The 21,969-nt window shown below is 43.0% G+C and overlaps 1 protein-coding gene across 5 annotated transcripts in view; it reads left to right on the top strand.

The window, feature by feature from the left end:
• LOC144688748 (zinc finger and BTB domain-containing protein 7A-like) overlaps positions 1 to 21,969 on the top strand; it is a 185,703-nt gene that overhangs the window by 150,290 nt on the left and 13,444 nt on the right. For all 5 annotated transcript variants that reach the window (XM_078555660.1, XM_078555661.1, XM_078555662.1 and 2 more), the window contains one exon: positions 1,501 to 2,655. In XM_078555660.1, the coding sequence (XP_078411786.1) occupies positions 1,511 to 2,655 (1,145 nt within the window). In that variant the 5' untranslated portion in view covers positions 1,501 to 1,510. The remainder of the gene's footprint in view (positions 1 to 1,500; positions 2,656 to 21,969) is intronic.

A 21,969-nucleotide genomic window follows, 5' to 3' on the forward strand; every position in this document is an offset into this window, starting at 1 on the left:
CTACTACCCTAGTTATATGACTTGCCAAAACACTGGTTCTAGCATGATTCAGATGAAGACTATCCCAATGGTACAGCTCCCACTTTCCCCAGTACTGGTGCCAGTGCCCCATGAATTTAAACCCATTTCTCCCACACCAATCTTTTGAGCCACAGATTCAACTCCCTAATCTTATTTACCTCATGCCAATGTGCTCGTGGCTGAGGTAATAATCCAGAGATGATTGCCTTATGAGGTTCTGCTTTTTAATTTAGCCCTTAGCTGCTCATGTTCCCTCAGCAGAACCTTTTTCCTAGTTCTACCTGCGCCAGTGCCTACATGGACCATGACTACCAGATCCTTTCCCTCCACTGCAAGTTTCTCTCCAGCCTAGAGTAGATGTCCCAAACATTGGCACTGGTCAGGCTGCACAGCTGTATGGACTCTCACTCTCGGCTGCAAAGAATTGTATCTATTCCCCTACTACCACTACATTCCTATTTACTTTCTCCGCAGCATGAATGTCTTCCTGCGCCATGGTTAGTTTATTCATCCACCCTGCAGCCCCCACTTTCAACAAGTTGCAAGCACCTCAAACCTGTTGGACAATTGCAAAGGCTAAGGCTCCTCCACTTCTACCTTCTGGGTCCCCGTACCTGCCTCTCTCACAGTCACAACCTCCTGTCCCTGATCACTGACCAAATCAGAAGACCCTATCCTAAGGGGTGTGACTGCATGCTGGTACAAAGTGTCCAGGTAACTTTCCGCCTTCCTGATGTCTCACAGTGCCTACAGCTCGGCCTTCAGTTTAATGACTTTGAGCCAAAGCTCCTCAAGCCGTTACAGGCGTGTTTGCCCTGGATCACATGGACTTCCAGGCACTCCCACATTCTGCAGTCGCAACACATCGCCTGCCCTGCCATCTCCATCATTTCTGCAAGATTGGCTCTTCTGAACCCTTAGTGTGCAATGCTGCAACCCATTTTAGGATATCACAGGGTTCAGCCATGGCTCACTTGGTAGTAATCCAGCCTCTGATTCAGAAGGTTTAGTTTGTAATCCAGGCTTGTAATCTGCACACCTGTGCAATTCTGAGAGGGTGCTGCACTGTCAGAAGTGCTGTCTTTTCTATGACAGGTTAAATCAAGGCCTGCCCTTTCCAGTGGGTTTACAAGTTCCATGCCACAACCCAAAGAGCAGGGGAGCTTTCCCTGCTGTCCTGACTAATATTTCCCCCTCAATTAACAACATTAAAAAAACAGGTTGTCTGATCATGATCCCATTGTTTGCGGGAGCTTGCTGTTTGCAAACTGGCTGCCACTTCCTACTTTACAATTGAGATTACTCTTCAAAAATACTTCATTGGCTGTTAAGCGCTTTGGGACTTCCTATGGTTGTGAAAGCTAATATATAAATGCAAGTCATTTATTTTTATTAGCCATTTTATCAATTAGTGTTTTTATTGTTGAATGTGACCACAATTATGCTGCTAAATCTTTTTCTATTTTGTTTCCCTTCCAGACTTTTGTCCATGAAAATGGCCAATGGAGTAGATGGCCCTATAGGTATCCCATTCCCAGACCACAGCAGTGAAATTCTCAGTAGTCTTAATGAGCAGAGGAACTATGGTTATCTCTGTGATGTTATCATCATAGTGGACGGTCAGGAATTTCGGACCCATCGATCTGTCCTTGCAGCCTGCAGTCAATACTTCAAAAAGCTCTTCACATTGGGGGCCATCGTGGACCAACAGAATGTTTACGAAATAGACTTTGTCACAGCAGAAGCTCTCTCGGCACTGTTGGAGTTTGCGTACACGGCAACCCTGACGATAAGCACTTCAAATGTAAATGAGATTTTAAATGCGGCAAGGCTGCTGGAGATCCAGTGTGTGAGCAACGTCTGCCATGATCTCCTTGTATCAAATGCCCTAGCCACCAAGGAGATAGCAGATTATGTAGATCAAATTGATCAGAGAAACCTCCTTAGAGCAAAAGAATATCTAGAGTACTTCCAAAGCAGTCCAGCCAATGGCCATGTTGACAACCAATGGCCAGACCTTGAACTGAAAGACCTTCCAAGAGCGCACTTTAAAAATGGAGTTAATGAAGAGCTGGCACAGAAGGCGCGAGGGGTCTATCCAGAAATGGCGCCAAATGATCAGCCAACCCAAACCATGGACAAATCCATGCTGTGGATCAAGAGGGAGGATATCACTGGCCCTTCATTTTCCCCCTCACAGAATGGAGACTATCCTGACTTCCATCTCCACGAGGAAGAAGGGATTCTGGAACACCAAGAGCTGGCTATGCATCCAAATTATACCCCAACTGAAGAGGTAAAACAGGAGTTAAACAAGGAAGATGAGGAACCCATCTCATCCAGAGCCTTCCTCGAGCAGATTATAAACTCAGTCGATGAGACATACGACAAGAATTTAGTGAAAGAAGAGAATGACTTTGATTCATACTTGAATTTTTTCAACCCTTCCCTTGAGGGTGATGGCTACTCTTCCTGGTCCAAAAAGAGCGAGAAGAAAGTGAGAGCAAAGGCATTCCAGAAGTGTCCAATCTGTGAGAAGGTGATTCAGGGAGCAGGAAAACTGCCACGTCACATCAGGACTCACACAGGAGAAAAACCATACGAGTGTAACATCTGCAGTGTCCGCTTCACAAGGTAGATGAATGTATTATTTTAAATATTGAGTACATTATCTCAGTGTTGTCTTCTTCCTTCTCCATTTGCCCTTTTTTTCCTTGTGGCTTATGATAATGTAGAGCAGCAACTTTTCAGATTTTCTTTCTCCCTAAATCAATTCCCAATTGTGGAACTTCAATTGGTTGACATATGCCTCGGAGTGGGAATCGAGTCTGGACAACGTGACACAGCCACTCACTGGATAGACTCACTGTTATGTCAGGCAAGGGGCCAGGGCTTTGACACTAGCCCAGGACCTGGAAGTATTGAAAGGTTTGGGCCCAGTTACATGGATTTATTGTATTTCAGTTGCTGCCACCAGTTAACACCAGCTGGGGGAAGGCCGATTTTAATAAGATCAGATATGATTTGGCCAGAGTGGACTGGGAGCAGCTACTTTTAGGTAAATCTGCGTCAGAGCAGTGGGACTCATTCAAGAAGGAAATAGGGAGAGTACAGGGCCAACTTATCCCAGTAAAGACAAAGGGTGGGACCAACAAATCCAGGGAACCCTGGATGTCAAGATATACAGGATTGGATAAAGAGAAAGAAGGAGGCTTATGGCAGATACTGAGGGCTCAAAACAGTGGAAGCCCTAGAGGAACATAGAGTGTGTAGGGGAAAACTTAAAAAGGAAATTAGGAGAGCAAAAAGGGGCTTGAAAAAACATTGGCAGGTAAAATAAAGGCAAATCCAAAGTTATTTTACAAGTACATTAAGAGTAAGAGGATAACTAGGGGAAGAGTAGGGCTCATTAAGGACCATAGTGGTAATTTGTGTGTGGAGCCAGAAGACATAGTTAGGGTTCTAAATGAATACTTTGTGTTGGTGTTCACAAGTGAGAAGGATGACATGGGTATGGAAATGAGGCAGAAGGACTGTGATATAATTAAAGAAATTAGCATAGAAAGGGAGGAGGTTCTAAGTGGTCTGGCAGGCTTAAAAGCAGATAAATCTCCGGGCCTGGATGAAATGTATCCCAGGCTGTTGAGTGAGGCAAGGGAGGAGATAGCAGGGGTGCTGGCAATAATTTTCAATACCTGTCTGGCCACTGGAGAGGTGCCAGAGGACTGGAGGACAGCCAATGTGGTACCATTATTCAAGAAGGGAGGAAGGGATAAACTAGGGAACTACAGGCCAGTCAGTCTAACCTCAGTGGTGGGAAACTATTGGAAGCAATTCTGAGGGACAGAATTAATCTACACTTGGAGAGGCAAGGATTAATCAAGGAGGGTCAGCATGGTTTTGTTAAGGGGAGGTCATATCTGACCAATTTGATTGAATTTTTCGAAGAGGTGACCAGGTGTGTAGATGAGGGTAATGCATTTGACGTAGTCTACTTGGACTTCAGCAAGGCTTTTGATAAGGTCCCGCATGGGAGACTGATAACGAAGGCAAGAGCCCATGGGATCTAAGGCAAATTGGATCCAGAATTGGCTGAGTGGCAGGAAGCAGAGGGTGATGGTCGAGGGGTGTTTTTGTGACTGGATGCCTGTGTCCAGTGGGGTTCCACAGGGATCGGTGGGTCCCTGCCTGTTTGTGGTATATATAAACAATTTACACTTTAATGTAGGAGGGTTGATCAGTAAGTTCGCGGATGACATGAAAATTGGTGGGGTGGTAAATAGTGAGGAGGATAGCCTTAGATTACAGGAGGATATAGACAGGCTGGTCAGATGGGCTGATCAGTGGCAAATGGAATGTAATCCGGATAAGTGTGAGGTGATGCATTTGGGCAGGACAAACAAGGCACAGGAATACACAATTAATAGTACGACCCTGTGAAGTACCAAGGATCAGGGGGACCTTGATGTACATGTCCACCGGTCCCTTAAGGTGGCGGGACAGGTAGATGAGGTGGTTAAGAAGGCATATGGGATACTTGCCTTTATTAGCCGAGGCATGGAATATAAGAGCAGGGAGGTTATGCTGGAACTGTATAAAATGCTGGTTAGGCCACAGCTAGAGTATTGCGTGCAGTTCTGGAATCCGCATTATAGGAAGGATGTGATTGCACCGGAGAGAGTGCAGAGGAGATTTACCAGGATGCTGCCTGAGTTGGAGAGTTTTAGTTATGAGGAGAAATTGGATAGACTGGGGTTATTTTCCCTGGAGCAGAGGAAATTGAGGGGGACATGATTGAGGTGTATAAAATTCTGAGGGGCATAGATAGGGTAGACAGGAAAGAGTGTTTCCCCTTGGTGGAGGGATCAATAACCAGGGGGCATAGATTTAAGATAAGGTGCAGGAGGTTTAGAGGGCATGTGAGAAAGAATTTTTTCACCCAGAGGGTGGTGGGAATTTGGAACTCTGCCTGAAAGGGTGGTAGAGGCAGAAACCCTCATAACATTTAAGAAATATTTAGATGTGCACTTGTGATGCCATGGCATACAAGGCTATGGGCCTAGTGCGGGAAAATGGGATTAGAATAGTTAGGTACTTGTTTGACCGGCGCAGACTCGATGGGCCGAAGGGCCTTTTTCTGTGTTGCAGACCTCTATGACATACAAGGTACTATCTGAACTAGCCCACAGTATCTATTGACAGAGCTACACTAACATGCTGCATAACACATTGCAACCATCACAGCATTCTCCACTGCAGCGAAAATTAATATTTTAAGCTTCCTTGGCCTGCCTCAGTCACAACATTAGATAGCACTGGTATGAATTGAGGATGAATACGCCTCACAAACAAGTAGAAACAGTCACTGACTGCAGTTTGCAGTAGCATAGTGGGATGTTACTGGACTAGCAATCCAAATGCTTGGACTAATGCTATAGGTTCAAATCCCATCACGTTTTAAATTTAAACTCAATTAATAAATCTGGAATAAAATGCTAGTCTCATTAATAATGATCATGAAATTACCAAATTGTCCAAATAAAAACCCATCTGGTTCACTAATGTCCTTCCGAAAAGGAGATCTGCCTTTCTTACCCGCTCTGCAGTTTATTTTGAGCTGCCCTCTGAAATGGCCCAGCAAGCTACTCAGCTGTATCAAACCACTACAGATGAGTCAAAATGTGATTGAAGAAGGCAGCTTACCACCACCTTCTTGAAGGCAATTAGGAATGGGCAACAAATGCTGTCCTTGCCAGCGACGCTCACATCCCAAGGACAAATAAAGAGAAGCTAATTTGGAAATATACTAAGCACAATGAGAGGGAAGCCTTGTAAAGCCCATTCACAAATTACCTGATGAGAACTTGTTAGGTTTGTTACAAAAATCTATCATGTCCACTGACAGAACTTCATGACAACACTGACAAAGTTTACAGCACAGATTTATAACAAATCTACCCTGGGCTGAAAAAATTATAGAATCATAGAATGGTTACAGCACAGAAGGAGACCATTCAGCCTGTCATGTCTGTGTTGGCCCTCTGAAGGAGCAGTTTACCTAGTGCTACTCCCCTGCCTTTTCTCTGTAGCCCTGCAAATCTTTCCTTTTCAGATAATGATCCAATTCCCTTTTTTGAAGCCTCAATTGAATCTGCCTCCACCACACTCTCGGGCAGTAAATTCCAGATCGTCACCACTCACTGCATGAAAAGGTTTTTCCTCATGTTGCCAGTGCTTCTTTTGCCAATTACATTAAATCTGTGCCCTCTGGTCTTCAATCCTTCCACAAATGGAAACAGTTTCTCCCTATCTACTCTGTCTAGATCCCTCATGGTTTTGAATACCTCTATTAAATCTCCTCTCAACCTTCTCTTCTCCAAGGAGAACAGTCCCCACTTCTCAGATCCTTCCACATAACTGAAGTTCCTCATTCCTGAAACCATTCTCATGAATCTTTTCTGCACCCTCTGTAATGCCTTCACGTCCTTAAGTGCAGTGCTCAGAACTGGACACAATATTCCAGTTGAGGCCAAGTCAATGTTTTATACAGGTTTATCATAACCTCCTGTGGAAGTAATGCATGACTGCATTGTTGAAGTAGGTATCTACAATGGACTGTTTTGGGTGATTGTCATGTTCTTGTGTTTCTTGGTGTACTTTAAAAATAAAGTGCGTACTTCACACTTGAGATTGGTATGTTGAAACAATAACTCGCTCTGGTGCAGATGCTATTCCCTGAAGGTTTATGAGTTGCGTCGAGGTACAACTTGTACACTGGATTTTACAGCAGCTGTTTTAATATAAACAGGTCCAGTTGATTTTTCTACTGATCTCAGACTGGGAATGGAACATTTTCAGATTGTTGGCACTCCAATGTGTGGATTGTAAGATCAAACTGCTGAAATATTGCACCGTTTTCCCTTTTCTCTTTCATGGTAACACTTATAGTTTAACTATTTCTGTCTTTCGTTACAAGTATGAAGGAAGCCAAGAGAAGAATCTAAGAAACATTTTCAAGAAGAGGGGGTTGAGTGGCATTAACACTGGAAAGTTTTATTGATGTCTTATTCCATTAGTTTTTTTTCATCTCCCCCTGGTTGCCCCTTGTAGTATTTTGAATCTCTATGGACAGAGCAGTGAAGCAATACAGAGAAGAATTGAGGCTGCAGAGTTGTGGTTTTTGAGGCGAATACTGGAGATATCTTGGCCAAGTCATACTACCAATGAAAAAGTGCTCGTAAAATCTAAGGCCAAAAGAACTCTGCTGACCAAGATCAAGAAGATACAGTTGGAATTTCTTGGGCATGTAATAAGAAATCATGATTTTGGAAGTCTGATGCTAATGGTAAAAGAGATCGAGGTAAATAAAGCACGGTCTTTCTAAAGAGTCTCACAAACTGGATGAATGTACCACCAACGAAGATGATCCATGCCTTCAGAGCAAAATTAACATGGAGATCCATGGTCGCCAATGCACTCTTGGGGATACTACCTGAAGGAGAGAGCAGTACCAAATTGTCACAAGCACTGGGGAAGCAGGGCAGGAAAGAGAAGTGATCAAGAGAATTACCATCTATCATCTACTTTCCTTATAACACTATTTTGATATCCAGCTACTTCTGTATCACTAAATCAGAAAAAATAAGGAAGAGGGAGGCGATTTGGCCCATCATAACTCGCCCATCTGGAAGACCCTCCATTCTTCCCACTGAAGTAACTAATTTCCTTCAGGTGTAGATTTAGGATGATCCAGCAATTTGGAGATGAGAGAAAATTAATTTTCAGTTTCAAAAAAATAAGCTATTTTCAATCTGATTCTTGGAGTCTTTTATAAACCCCTCTCCCCTGTCTTCTCCACCCTCCCTTCTAACAATAAGTTCAAGGAGCTCATGGATCCCTTTGTAACCTAAGATCGAGTCTATTGGATCAGCTGACTCTGCTGATACCTTCCCTTCCACTGGCCTACAAAGGTCCCCCTGCCCTAGCCTGGAACTCTCATATTTCTCTAATTTCTCTCCATCTTTCCTCATACCATCTCTGAGCTCATCTTGTCCATAAGAACCATCTCCTCCTCCCTTGATGCTATTCCCACTAAACTGCTGACCACCTAACTTCCCCTTCTGGTGCCCATGTTGACTGATATAGTTAACAGTTCTTTCTCTTCAGGTACTGTCTCCCTCCTCTTTTAAATCTGCCATTCATCACCCCCTCTTAATCAAATCAATCCTTGACCCCACCAGTCTTGCAAGCTACCACCCAATATCCAACCTTCTTTTCTGTCCAAAGTCCTTAAATGTATCACCACCTAATTCTTCCCTGGAACTCCATGTTTGAATCCCTGCAATCAGGTTTCTGCTATTGTACAAGGCTCTTATCAAAGTCCTTCTATTCCTATTTATCATCTATATGCTGCCCCTTAGCAACATCATCCAAAAGCACAGAATTCGTCTTCAAATGTAAGCTGACAATACCCAGTACTACCTCACCACCACCTCTCTCAACTCCTCCACTGTTGCTGAATTATCAAACAGCTTATCCCAACATCCAGTACTGGATGAATCGAAATTTCCTCCAATATTGTGAAGACTGAAGCCATTACCTTTGGTCCCCACTCCAAATTCCATTCCCTAGCTACCAACTCCATCCCTCTTCCTGACAATGACCTAAGTCTGAACCAGATTATTCACACCCTTGGTGCAATATTTGAGCCCAGAAGAGCTTTTGCACAATCATTAAGGCCACCACCTATTTCCACCTTCCATAACATCACCCGACTTAGCCCCTGCCTCAGCTCATCTGCCCATGTCCTTGTGAGCGCCAAGTCCCTTTCACCTGTTCTCCTGTGTTCTTGACCCACATTGGCTCTCAGTCAAACAATGCCTTGATTTTAAATTCTCAACCTTGTTTTAAAATCCCTCCGTGACCTACCCCCCTCCCTTATCTCTATTATCTCTTCCAGCCCCACAACCCTCTGAGGTACCTGTGCTTATGTAATTCTGACCATGTGATCTTCTCTGTTCTTAATCCTTCCACCATTTCTGGCTGTACCTTCAGCTGCTAAGGCCATGAGCTCTGGAATTCCCTCTCTAATGTTCTCAGAATCTCTACCTCTCTCCTTTAAGAAGCTCTTTAAACCCTACCTCTTCGGCCAAGCCTTTGGCCATCTGTCCTACAGTCACCTGATGTGGCTTGGTGTCTAATATTGTTTTATAATACTCCTGTGAAGCACCTTTTATTATGTTTTATTTTATTATGTTAAAGATGCTTCATAAATATAAGCTGTTGTTGAGGTTTGTGATAGGGTTCCATCAGTCAAGGGCAAGTTGTCTGGGAAAGGAAGTAAAATGGTCTTGTAGAGTGAGTTCAATCCAATCATTTGAGCATGACCATATTCAGTCTGGATATCCTTCCTTTTGGTTAATGCATATTCATGAGGGGTGGTGATGAGAGGAAGATAGGGGAAGATGGTAGAAGGAAAGAATGGAAATTAGAGAAAAGGGAAGTTACAAAGAAATACACTGTTTTAAATTTCAAAAAGCCACTTTTGACACTTGATAATTTCTTTGAAGTCCCTGGCCTGAGAAAAGCCCATTTTGTTGTATTAATACTGTTTTAGTTCCATCAGTAGCAAGACTGGTTAAAACTTAGATCTCTAGCAGTCCTGTTAGAATCAAACCCAGTTCAGATCTTCAGGCCCCATCCACATCACAGTACAGTAGCACTGCCATCTAATTAGTTTGAGACAGCCTCATTTCCTGGAGTTCTCACTGAGTCTTGGTTTTAATACAATTCCAATTTTATCAGGTTGCAATCTATCTATTCCATTTTGTCCTTGGCTGCAACTCACCAGAAGTTCTTCTGTATTTCATAATGCTTGAGATTCTTTTGAAAGGATTTGTTTTGCCCTGAGAGGAGCATTTCTCTTCTTCAGCTCAGAGTAGACAATTTGTGGAACTTATTATCAATCAGCCCATTCTTTTCCACCTTCACCAACGTGGCCTCCATCTGGATAAGTTGCAAGTGTGGAGAGGGTTCTGTTCTAGAGCCACTTTTTTTCACTGTGTACATCAATGATTTGGATATTGGCTTAGAGGATGTAATATCCTAATTTGCAGACAATACTAAAATGGGAAAGCATAATCCAATTATTTGGAGGACCAAAGGGATATAGGATCAAAGTGGGCAACTGGGGTGAAAACTACTGGTGATAAAGATGATAACCTTCAACCTGGACTGGCTGTGCTGTAGGTTCTGTTTCGATGTTGCAATATTTATTAGTTGCAGTTGTGGCTCAGTACAGCTCTCTTGCCTCTGAGTCAAAAGATCATGGTTTTAAACCTCACTCCAGAGCCTTGTGTCCAAAGTCCAGGCTGCAATTTTAGTGCAATACTGAGGGAGTGCTGCACTGGTGAAGGTGCTCTCTTTCAGGTGCAATATTAAACTGAGGTCCCATCTGTCTTCTCGGGTGAAAAAATATCAATCTGATAATTCAGAGAAGGTCAGGGAGTTCTCCCCATGTTCTAGTTTATCTTTCAGCCCTCATCACTATAATAGATTATCTAGATATTATCTCATTGCTTGCTGTGTGCAAGTTGCTGCCACGTTTCCTATGTTACATTAGTTACTATGCTTCAAAAGTCCTTCATTGTCGGTAGTCCCTTGTGATGTCCTGAAGTCATGAGAGGCATTATAGAAATGCAAGCTTTTTTCCCTTTCTTTAATTCTCCATAACATCAGTGCGGATTAGATTCCAAAGAATTTCTTTGTGGTCTTTAGTCTTGGCCTGGAGCCTCCATACATTGAATAGTTTTCCTTCAGTACAGAATTGATACTCATCTCTCTGTCCACTCTCTCTTGGCTTCACCAAGCATGATCACAAAGAAGAAGCCAAAAAGACAAGAGTCCAAGGACGCAGTCTTTTTTTTTACTGGCAAAGATAGGGAACAGCTTGGCAATGTCACCATTCCTCCAGCATTATTGGCATGTTTTTTTGTAGTCATTTGCAGGATGTGGGCATCACTGGCAAGGCCAGTATCTATTACCCATCCCTAATTTCCCTTGCGCAGATGGGGCAGTCCTTGTGATGAAGGTACACACACAGTGCTATTTGGTAGGGAGTTCCACAATTTTTACCTGATGATGGTGAAGGAATAGCAATGTATTTCCAAATCAGGATGATGTGTGACTTGGCTGTTAACTTGGTGGTATTCCAATATACCTGCTGCCCTTGTTCTTCTAGGTGGTAGAGGACGTGGGCTTAAAAGGTGCTGTCGAAGGAGCCTTGGTGAGTTGCTGCAGTGCATCTTGTAGATGGTACACACTGCAGCCACAGACTGCCAGTGGTGGAGGGAGTGCCAACCAAATGGATGTCTTGGATGGCATTGGGTTTCTTGAGTGTTGTTGGAGCTGCACATATGCTGGCACCTCCAATCGCTTTGCTGATGATTAGAGTCAGCTGCTGGGGTTGTAATTTGCCAGATTGGATTTGTCCAGCTTTTTGTGACCAGAACATACAATTTTCCATTTTGTTGGGTAGGTCCCAGTTTTGTATCTGTATTGGAACAGCTTGGCTAGGGTGCGACTAGTTCCAGAGTACAGGTGTTCAGCACTATAGTCAGGACGTTGACAGGGCCCGTAGCCTTTACTGTATTTAGTGCATTTCGCTGTTTCTTGGTATCATGTAGAGTGAACCAAATTGGCTGAAGACTGACATTCATGATGATGGGGACCTCAGGAGGAAGCTGAGATAAATCAAACATTTCGGCATTTCTGGCTGAAGATATTTGCGATTGGTTCAACCTTGTCTCTTGCATTTATGTTTATTCATTAATAAACTATTCAGGGCAGCCAAATTCAGCAAGCAGTTTCCAAAGATCTTTCCATTACAGACTTTGAAGGAAATAAAAACAAAAATGCTGGAAAAACTCAGCAAGTCTGGCAGTAACTGTGGAGAGAGAAACACAGTCCGTATGAGTCCTCTTCAGAGCTAAAGAGAAGTAGAAATGTGATGGATTTTATATTGTTTAAGAGGGGGTGGAACAGATGGAGCAAGATAGAAGGTCAGGGATAGGTGGGAGCTAAGGAGAGATTGACAACATGGACACAAGACAAAGGGAGTGTTAACAGTAGTGGTAAAGACTAAAGAAGGTGCTGATAGTGCCATAAAGGTAAGAGCAGAATATGTTAATAGCAGAACAAGGGTCAGTGCTCTGTGAAAGCACAACATGGAAACCAGAGACAGATGGCCCTGTGGGTTGGGGGGGGTGTTGGGGGCACAAAGGATAAAAAATAACTAAATGAAAAGTGAGAATAAAAGGTAAAATTTTTTTAAAATAAAAAAAAGGATTTAAAAAGGGGTAAAGATGGAGAAGAAAGTTCAAGGTCTGAAGTTATTGAACTCAATGTTAAGTCCAGAAGGCTGTAAAGTGCCTAATCTTAAATTGAGGTGCTCTTCCTCCAGTTTGTGTTGGGCTTCACTGGAACATTGCAGCAGGCCAAGGACAGAAATGTGGACATGAGAGCAGGGTGGAGTGTTGAAATGGCAAGCAACAGGAAGGCCTGGGTCATGCTTGTGGACAGACCGAAGGTGTTCTGCAAAGCGTCACCCAGTCTGCGTTTAGTCTCCCCAATGTAGAGGAAACCGCATTGGGAGCAGCGAATACAGTAGACCAAATTGAAGGAGGCACAAGTGAAGCACAGCTTTGCCTGAAAGGAGACTTTGAAGGGTTTTGTTATGTCAAGCCTACATTCTGTTTCCTGCATATTTCTTGTACTTGTCTTGCCATAAAGACCATGTCACTGCTGGCTTGATTGGAAGTCCTTTGAGTCTGTAGTAGAATATGAGACCAAAGCTATCAGCCTGCTGTGTATTATCCTATCCAGTACCATGTCTGCAATCTGATTTTCCTCCTGTTTGTTCAAAATGACAATGGATTTGACTTCCTATCTTGTAACTTGCCTCTATCCCATATTTGTTCTAAGGTCTGTAGCAAACTATTTCATTAACATTGTTCTATCTTGGATACAAATCTATTCCATCCTGTCCTGGGGCCTTGCGATTGTTCCTTTAATTAACACATGAAGAGTTATTCCCTGAGCAGTGAATGGATTAGGAGGCTGTCCTGATTGGAGGCTGTTCTATTGAAGAGTCATACGGACTCAAAATGTTAACTGTGTTCCTCTCCACAGGTGCTGTCAGACCTGCTGAGTTTTTCCAGGTATTTTTATTTTTGTCCTGATTGGAGTGTTGTCTGCTGTTTTCAATAACTCTGATCCAGTACTACAAGGCCTGATCAGGAGGTCATTAAAAAGTTTCCTCTGATTTGAGAAGTTCTGGTCTCTGTAGGCATTTAGTTTTCTTGGTCTTCAGTTCAGCTCTTACAGTTGCTTTGTTCAAGCATGGAACTTTGCAAAGTTAGTTGCTGGCTTGTCCCATCAGTAGTTTCCTATTTTTCAGATTTATGTGCTGCAGCTGGTTGAGTACAATCTCAGTTCTCTCGAGTCAGAGGCTCCACCATTGAATCAGCCCAAATCAAGTGATCTCAGCATGGAGAATCTGTATCTCATTGTTGTTTTAGTTGAATCAGCCTTAGTGGTATGGCAGTTGTGTCCGGTACTGTGGTGTGGACCTTCTCTTTGTGCATCTTTCATTTAATCTGAACCCTCTGAATTGTTAACTATTTGCGATGACAATACAATACAATATATTGTGTTGTAGAATTCTGGAGTTGTTCCACACTCCAGTCTTTCTGCAGAGTTGCCAGTTAGTTGCCAGATTAGCAGTAAACTGGAGGACGTTCACTCCAAATGTCACCTCCACTCATTTGACTGAAATAACACTGAGATACAAATGTCGTTATATCTGAGTATCTTGGCATTCACACTGACATGTAATGACAGTTTATAATTGCATAGTAAAGGCATGTATTCATGATTTATACTGGAATGGTGATGATCAGTTTTCTAAATACTTGATGAGAAAAAATACTTGCTGTTGGTGTTGATGACTCCATTGCTTCAAACTTTGCTGTAGGTAATGGTATGTTCCAGCTCTGGTATTGAAAATTGCCCAAGATATGTGATATTGAGGCACTGATCGTGTCCAGGTCATAGAGTGCATTAATCTCCTGTTTAGTCAGTGTTTGTGATATATACTGATTAAAAACAGCATGGTCATTGGCTGATTAATAGATTTGACTGATGCCTGGGTCAGTTTACAATGCTAGCCCAGATAGAAAATTGGTCGAAATTCACAAGATTCATAGGGCAGAATTTTACTCTTGGCATGCGGGAACGCGCCCATGTGTGAAATAAAGCGCATTGATGTCGGACGAGCGTCCCAACGTCAACGCGCATTCTCGCAATAGTTAGGTCGCCAGGCATATGCCAGAGCCGGCAACGTGCCCACCTTCAATTAAAAGGCCTATTAAGGTCAATAAGTTAACAATTGTCCTGAATTTTTCACTGCCCATTTAACCTAACAGTTGACGGGCAGGCGAAAAGGCCAAACAGCCTTTGCATTTTTTAGGAAGCCTCATCCACGGGTGCCGTTTGCAGGCGGCTTCCCGACCGCCCCCACCCCGCCCCTGCCGAGCACCCCCGCCAAGGGCAAAATTCTGCCCATAAACTGTAAAATCTCACCAATTTCAAAAAGGTTCTTATGTGCTAGTTAAGAGTTGTACAATTGATATGCTAGAATTTACTCCTGACTAAAGCTCACTGGATGTTCTGCTTTGTTTGAGTATCCTCACGTTCCATACATAAGCAATCATTCTTGATCTGAAGCCCTTCGATCTTTTATCTGCTATGTTTTGACCACATTCACTGAAGACCTGTTACCTAGAGTTTGCTTAAGCAGCTACCTTTAGGGCATCTCTTCCTAGCTTCCCCAATTGGGGTAAAAGGTGCAAACCTAAACAGTCACTCAGGGTGCTGCTGAATGCACAGGTTCCAACAATGAACAGCCAAACCTTTGATCCCCTGCTAGAGATTGTTAACCTTCTCTCAGCCAGTTAGTGAAGGAGGAGACCAGAAGCCAATCTTTGCTCAGTCTTAGAATTATTCACAAAGTGAAACATTACAAATGTACAGCTCTTAACTCTATAACTAACCATCAGTGTCCCTAAGTGTCTCTTTATATGTGCTTCAGAATTATCCAGAGAGTGTTTACTTAACTTTAATTTATACAATCAACTGAGATGAATATCAATAGCACAGTGACAATTCTCCTTGTTGATTTCTGCACTTCCTCAACATCTTCTCCTGTCCTCGGCTTGGTACCTCCGCATTGTGGCACAACTGAGATCAACTATGCATGGAATCTGAGTTGGCAGTGAGCTTGTATCCACCATTCTGTTACTACTTGTGTGCTGCACCACTTACCAACCTCCAACTAGAATAGCATTGCCACAGTGTACACAAGTTAAATGAATATAGACAAATGTTCCTTCAGGTGTGCAAGATGAGTTTTCACAGTCCTGTTAATTGTACACCAAGGAATGGTTAGCAGCATGGTAGTAACATTACTGGACCAGGAATCAAGAGACTAATGCTCCGAAGACACAAGTTCAAATCCCACCATGTTAGCTGGTGAAAATTAAATTCAATTATTGAATGAATATGAAATTTAAAAATTACCGATGGTTGTAAAAACCCATTTGTTTCACTAATGCAGTTTAGGGAAGGAAATCTGCAGTCCTTACCAGGCCTGGCCTAGATGTGACTTCAGCCCCACAGCAATGTAATTGACTCTTAACTGAGCTCTGAAATGGCCCAGCAAGCCATTCAGTTGTAATAAATCACTACATAAAAGTGAAAAAAAGGAATAAAACCAAGTAGATCATCTAGCATCAACTTAGGCACCGGAAATTACGATGGTACAACCTGTCCAGTTGACCCTGTCCTCCTCACTAACCTCTGGGGACATTTGCCAAAATTGGGAGATCTGTCCCACAGACAAGTCAAGCAACAGCCTGACTTAGTCATACTCATTGAATCCTTGTTCAAAAAAGGTTGTTCTTGTTCAAAAAAATTTGTAAGGATAAACCCAACAATTACAGAGCAATCAGTTTAACTTCAGTGGTGGGGCAGCTTCTAGAGAAAATTATTTGGGATAGAATCAGTAGTCACATGGAAAAATGTGGGATGATTAGGAAGAGCCAGCATGGATTTCTAAAAGGAAAATCATGTTTAAGTAACTTTCTGGAGTTTTTTAAAGAGGTAACAGAAGGGTTGATGAGGATAATGCTGATGATGTGGTGCACATGGACTTTCAAAAGGCATTCGATGCAGTGCGACACAAAAGACTTGTGAGAAAAGTTATAGCTCAATGGATTAAAAGGGACAGTAGCAACATGGATTCAAAATTGGCTGAGTAATAGGAAACAGAGGGTGATGGTCAATAGATATTTCTCAGGCTGGAGGAAGGTTTGTAGCAGAGATCCCCAGGGGTCAGTATTGGGACCCTTGCTTTTCCTGATGTATATTAACGATCTAGATCTTGTTGTGTAGGGGACAATTTCTAAGTTTGTGGATGATACAAAACTTGGAAGCATTGTAAACTGTGAAGAGGACAGTACAGAACTTCAAAAGGACATAGACAAGTTGATGAAGTGAGCAGATAGGTGGCAAATGAAGTTCAATGCGGAGAAATATGAGGTGATTCATTTTGGTAGGAAGAACATGGAGAGACAATGTAAAATAAGGAAATAATTATTTGGGGTGTGCAGGAGCAGAGGGACCTGGATGTATATGTGCATAGATTGAAGTGGCAGGACAGGTGGAGAGAGTAGTTAATAGTGCATACAGTATCCTGGGCTTTATTAGTAGGGGCATAGATTACAAGAGCAGGGAGGATATGCTGAGTTTATATAAGACCCTAGTTAGACTTCAGCTGGAGTACTCTGTACATTTCTGGGCGCCACACTATAGGAAGGATGTGATTGCATTGTAGAGAATACAGAAGAAGTTTACAAGAATGGTTCCAGGTATGAGAAATTTGAGTTATGAAGATAGTTTGGAGAGGTTGGGACTTTTCTCCTTGGAGAGCAGAAGGCTAAGAGGAGATTTGATAGAGATGTTCAAAATCATGAAGGAGCTGGATAGAGTAGATATGGAGAAACTGTTCCCGCTTGTCAAGCGATCGAGAATGAGACGGCACAAATTTAAAATGATTTGCAAAAGAAGACAACGTGACGTGAGAACTTTTTCTCTCAACGAGTGGTTCAGGCCTGCAATGCACTGCCTGGAAGTGTGGTGGAGGCGGGTTCGATTGAGGCGTTCAAGAGGGCAATTGATGATTTTTGTATACAAATAATGCGCAAGAGAATGACATTATTCATGATGTACATTTGGAGAGCTGGTGCAGACAGGATGGGCCGAATGGACTCCTTCTGCACTGTAACAATCCTGTGACTCTGTGAATCACACCTTACAGCCAATGTCCCAGACGACTCCATCACCATCCCTGGTTATGTCCTATCACACCAACATGACAGATCCACCAGAGCTGGTGGCACAGTGGTATATAGTCAGGAGGGAATGGCCCTGGGAGTCCTCAACCTTGAGTCCAGATCCCATGACATCCCATCACATCAAGTCAAATGTGGACGAGAAACTTCCTCCTTATTACCACCCGCCACCCTCCCTCAGCTGATGCTTCAGTACTCCTGTATGTTGAACACCACTTGGAAAAAGCTCCAAGGGTAACAAGAGCACAGAAACTATGCTGAATGGAGGACTTCAACGTCCGTCAATGTACATGAGTGGGTTAGTAGAATCACATCTGGCCGGGTCCTTATGGACATATCTGCCAGATTGGGCCTGCGGCAGGTATGAAAGAACCAATGAGGGAAAAAAATCCTTTTAGCTCTCATCCTGCTCAATCTTCCTACTGCAGGTGCATCTGTCCACAATAGTATTGGTGGGAGTGACCACTGCACAGTCCTTGTGAAGATAAGGTTCCTTCTTCACACCGAGGTTACCCTCTATCGTGTTATGTGACACTACAACCATTTTAAATGGGATAGATTCAAAATAAACCTAGTAGCTCAAAATTAGGCATCAATGAGCTGCTGTGGGTTATCGGCCTTAACAGAATTGTTTTTAACTACAATTTTTAATCTCATAATCCAGCATGTCCCACACTCTACTATTACCATCAATATAGGGGACCAACTCTGGTTCAATGACGGGTGCAGGAGAACATTCCAGGAGAAGCATCAGGTACACCTAAAAATTAGGTGTTAACCTGGTGAAGCTCCAACACAGGGCTATGCCAAACAGCAGAAACAGTATGTGATAGACAGAGCTAAGCAATCCCACAAACAACAGATCACATCAAAGCTGTGCAGTCCTGCCACATCCAGCCATGAATGGTGGTAGACAATTAAACAACTAACCAGCAGGCGGGGGGGGGAGGGGCTCCATGAACATTCCCAACCTTAACAATGGGAGAGGCCAGCACATTAGTGCAAAAGACAAGGATGAAGTATTTGTAGTAATCTTCATCCAGAAGTGTGAAGTGGATGATCCACCTCGACCTCCTCCTGAAGTCCTCAGTATCATATGCCAGTCTTTAGCCAATTCAATTCACTCCACGTGATAACAAATGGCTGAAGACATTATCTGCAGCAAAGGCTATGGACCCTGATAACATCCAGGCTGAAGTACTGAAGATTTGTGCTCCAGAACTAGCCAAGCTGTTCCAGTACAGCTACAACACTAGCATCTACCTGATAATGTGGAAAATTGCCCAAGTATGCCCTGTCCACAAAAAGCGACAACTCCAATCTGGCCAATTACCGCCCATCAGTATGCTCTCAATCATCAGCAAAATAATGGAAGATACCATTGACAGTACTATCAAACAGCACTTAATCAGCAATAACCTGCTCACCAATGCTCAGATTGGGCTCTGCCAGGGCCACCCAGCTCCTGGCCTCACTAAAGCATTGGTTCAGACATGGGCAATGGGGCTGAATTCTGGAGTTGAGGTGAGAGTAACTGGCCTTGACATCAAGGCAGCATTTGACGGAGTGTGGCATCAAGGAACCCTAGCAATTTTGAAGTCAGTGGGAATCGGGGAGAACACTCTCCACTGGTTAGAGTCCTATCTCGCACAAAGGAAGACAGTTATGGTTGTTGGAGGCCAATCACCTAAGGTCCAGGACATTGCTGCAGGAGTTCCTCAGGGTAGTGCCCTAGGCCCAACCACCTTCAGTTGCATGCATCAATTACCTTCCCCCTATCCCCCCATTTTAAGGTCTGATGTTCACTGATGATTTCAGTGTTCAATACCATTTGCAACTCTTCAGATACGTAAACAGTTCGTGTCAGCTTGCAGCAAGACTTGGACAACATTCAGCCTTGGGCTGGAAAGTGGCAAGTAACATTCACACAAGTGCCAGGCAATGACCATCTCCAACAAGAGAGAATCTAACGGTCTATCCTTGATATTCAATGGCATTACCATTGCTGAATACCCCATCATCAACATCCTGCTGGTTACCATTAATCAGAAACTTAACAGTACCAGCCATATAAGTACTATGGTTACAAGAGCAGGTTAGGGGCTGGAAGTACTGCAGTCAGTAACTCACCTCCTGATTCCCCAAGGCTTGTATGCCATCTACAATGCACAAGTTAGTAGTGTGATGGAATACTCTCTACTTGCCTGGATGAGTGCAGCTCCAACAACACTCAAGAAGCTTGACACCATCCAGGTCAAAGCAGCCTGTTTGATTGGCACCCCATCCACTACCTTAAACATTCACTCCCTCCGCCACTGATGCACAGTGGCAGCAGTGTGCACAATTACAAGGTGCATTTCAGCAATTCACCAATGCTTCCATAACAGAAACCTCTAAACCCACAACTTCTACCATCTAGAAGGACAAGGACAGCAGACTTGTGGGAACACCACCACCTGCAAGTTCCCCTCCAAGCCACACACCAGTCTGACTTGGAAATATATCGCCATTCCTCCAATGTTGCTGGGTCAAAATTCTTGAACTTCGTTCTTAACAATACTGTGGGTATATCAACACCAGATAGACTGAAGCAGTTCATGCAAACATATTACAGTCACTACATCTGGCTGTGGCCATTAGTGAGAGGCAGTGTCTATCTATCAGTGCACACGGATCACTGTGGTAAATGAGGCCCAAGCTACACTTGTGGAACACTTAATATCAGTAAAGCACAAATGGAAGTCTGAGCTACCAGAACTCATGAACATTGCATTTTCAAAGGAGTTTCTGTAGACAGACCTCAAGAGATAGGATAATTAATCTGAAAACATTTATATATGAGTGTGTCTCAGTAACAAGCTTACATTTCACCTCGTTCTTATCATTTCTGCAACAGCAATTGAACAATACTATGGCTTGTTCCTTGCCTCCACCCACACTACCCTCTAATAGGCACATTGCAGGGTGTATCCTCAATCGCGTGTTGGTAAACACTGTGTTATGTTGCTGAACCGGTCACACATTATCCTATTAAAATCCTTACTCCTACATCATATTTGCTGTAATGTTGATCTTTTGATGTCAGAAAACTGAAAAAATACTCTGCATCAAGATTTCATTTTTCTGGATACCATTTGTGCCTTTTTTGTCCTGAAAATATAAAATGTTATTGACTGTCATATTTATTTGGAAATGACACTCGAATCACCAGTAAAAAATGCTTTTGAAACCACATGATTTTATTGTTGAACTTACTCTGGTGAAATGCTGCTCTTGAAAATTGCCCTCTTTTCAGTCATGTAGAAATACTGAATGCTCCCATGTTTCTCGAGCTCAGCAAACAAAAGAGAGATTATGGTAACAAGATTATCTTGTAAAATATCAACTCTTTTTCGAACCATAGTGGAATGCGCTGAGAACCATTATCAGCAGCAGTGAGACCCAACATAACTCTTGATAAATATATAAGAACAGAAAAATTCACAGGAGAAACTGAGAGCCCTAATCCCATCTCAACTTCAGTTGGTGATTATAAACCACTTGATCTTAAAAGGGCATCGCCATTCCCTGTGAAATTGTTTTGGAAAGCCTTTTGTTTTGATATCACATTGTTGCCCCTTGCACAGAATCTCATGGTGACTTTGCCCAAAACAGCTGGTATTTACCACAAAATGTGAATAAGGGTTGTCTCGAGCTCCTATTAAAGAGCCAGCTGAAACTTTGTGGCACTACTTCCAGGATCAAGTATAGCAGAGCCTAGCCAATAGGGGAATTTCATGCAGGCTTTCACGTTTACTATGCCATTGCAGGCAGAAGCCTTCACTCCCTATATAAATAACCTGGAGTTCCGGATGTCACAGATGTTCTGTGTTGACCTGCCCTACAATCCCATCCCCCAGCCAATGTTCTTGCTGACAATTGCCCATCTGTTCACACCTACTCTTTTTCCATCTCTGACTACACCCTTGTGGCTGAGAATGTGAAATTATTACCTGTAAAAAGTATTTTGCTAAATCCTGAATTCCATTCTTAAAAGGGCATTGTTTCCTGGAATTTCTGATATGTAATCATGGTTGCAGGGCAGGAGGAGGCCATTTGGTCTGTCAAGTCCATGCCAGCTCTCTGCAAGATCAGTGTAGCCAGCCCCACTCCCTGGCCATTACCCCATAGCCCTGGAAAACGTTTCCCTTCAAAGTGCTTATCCAGTTTCCTTGTGAAAGTCGTGATGGAATCAGCCTCCATGACCCTTTCAGGTGGTGCATCACCAATCCTAACCACTCGCTGTGTTTTTTTAAAAAAAGTTTTTCCTTGTATCATCTTTGGCTCTTTGCCAATCACTTTAAATCAGTGTTCTCTGCTTCTTGACCCTTCTGTTAGTGGGAAAGGTTTCTCTCTGCTGCTCTAATAATTTTGAACACCTCTCTTCTCACAACCTTCCCGTCTCTAAGGAGAACAATCTCAGCTTCTCCAATCTATCCAT

Source organism: Cetorhinus maximus, chromosome 13 (assembly GCF_964194155.1).
Source record: "Cetorhinus maximus chromosome 13, sCetMax3.hap1.1, whole genome shotgun sequence".
In the NCBI taxonomy this organism is placed as follows: domain Eukaryota; kingdom Metazoa; phylum Chordata; class Chondrichthyes; order Lamniformes; family Cetorhinidae; genus Cetorhinus; species Cetorhinus maximus.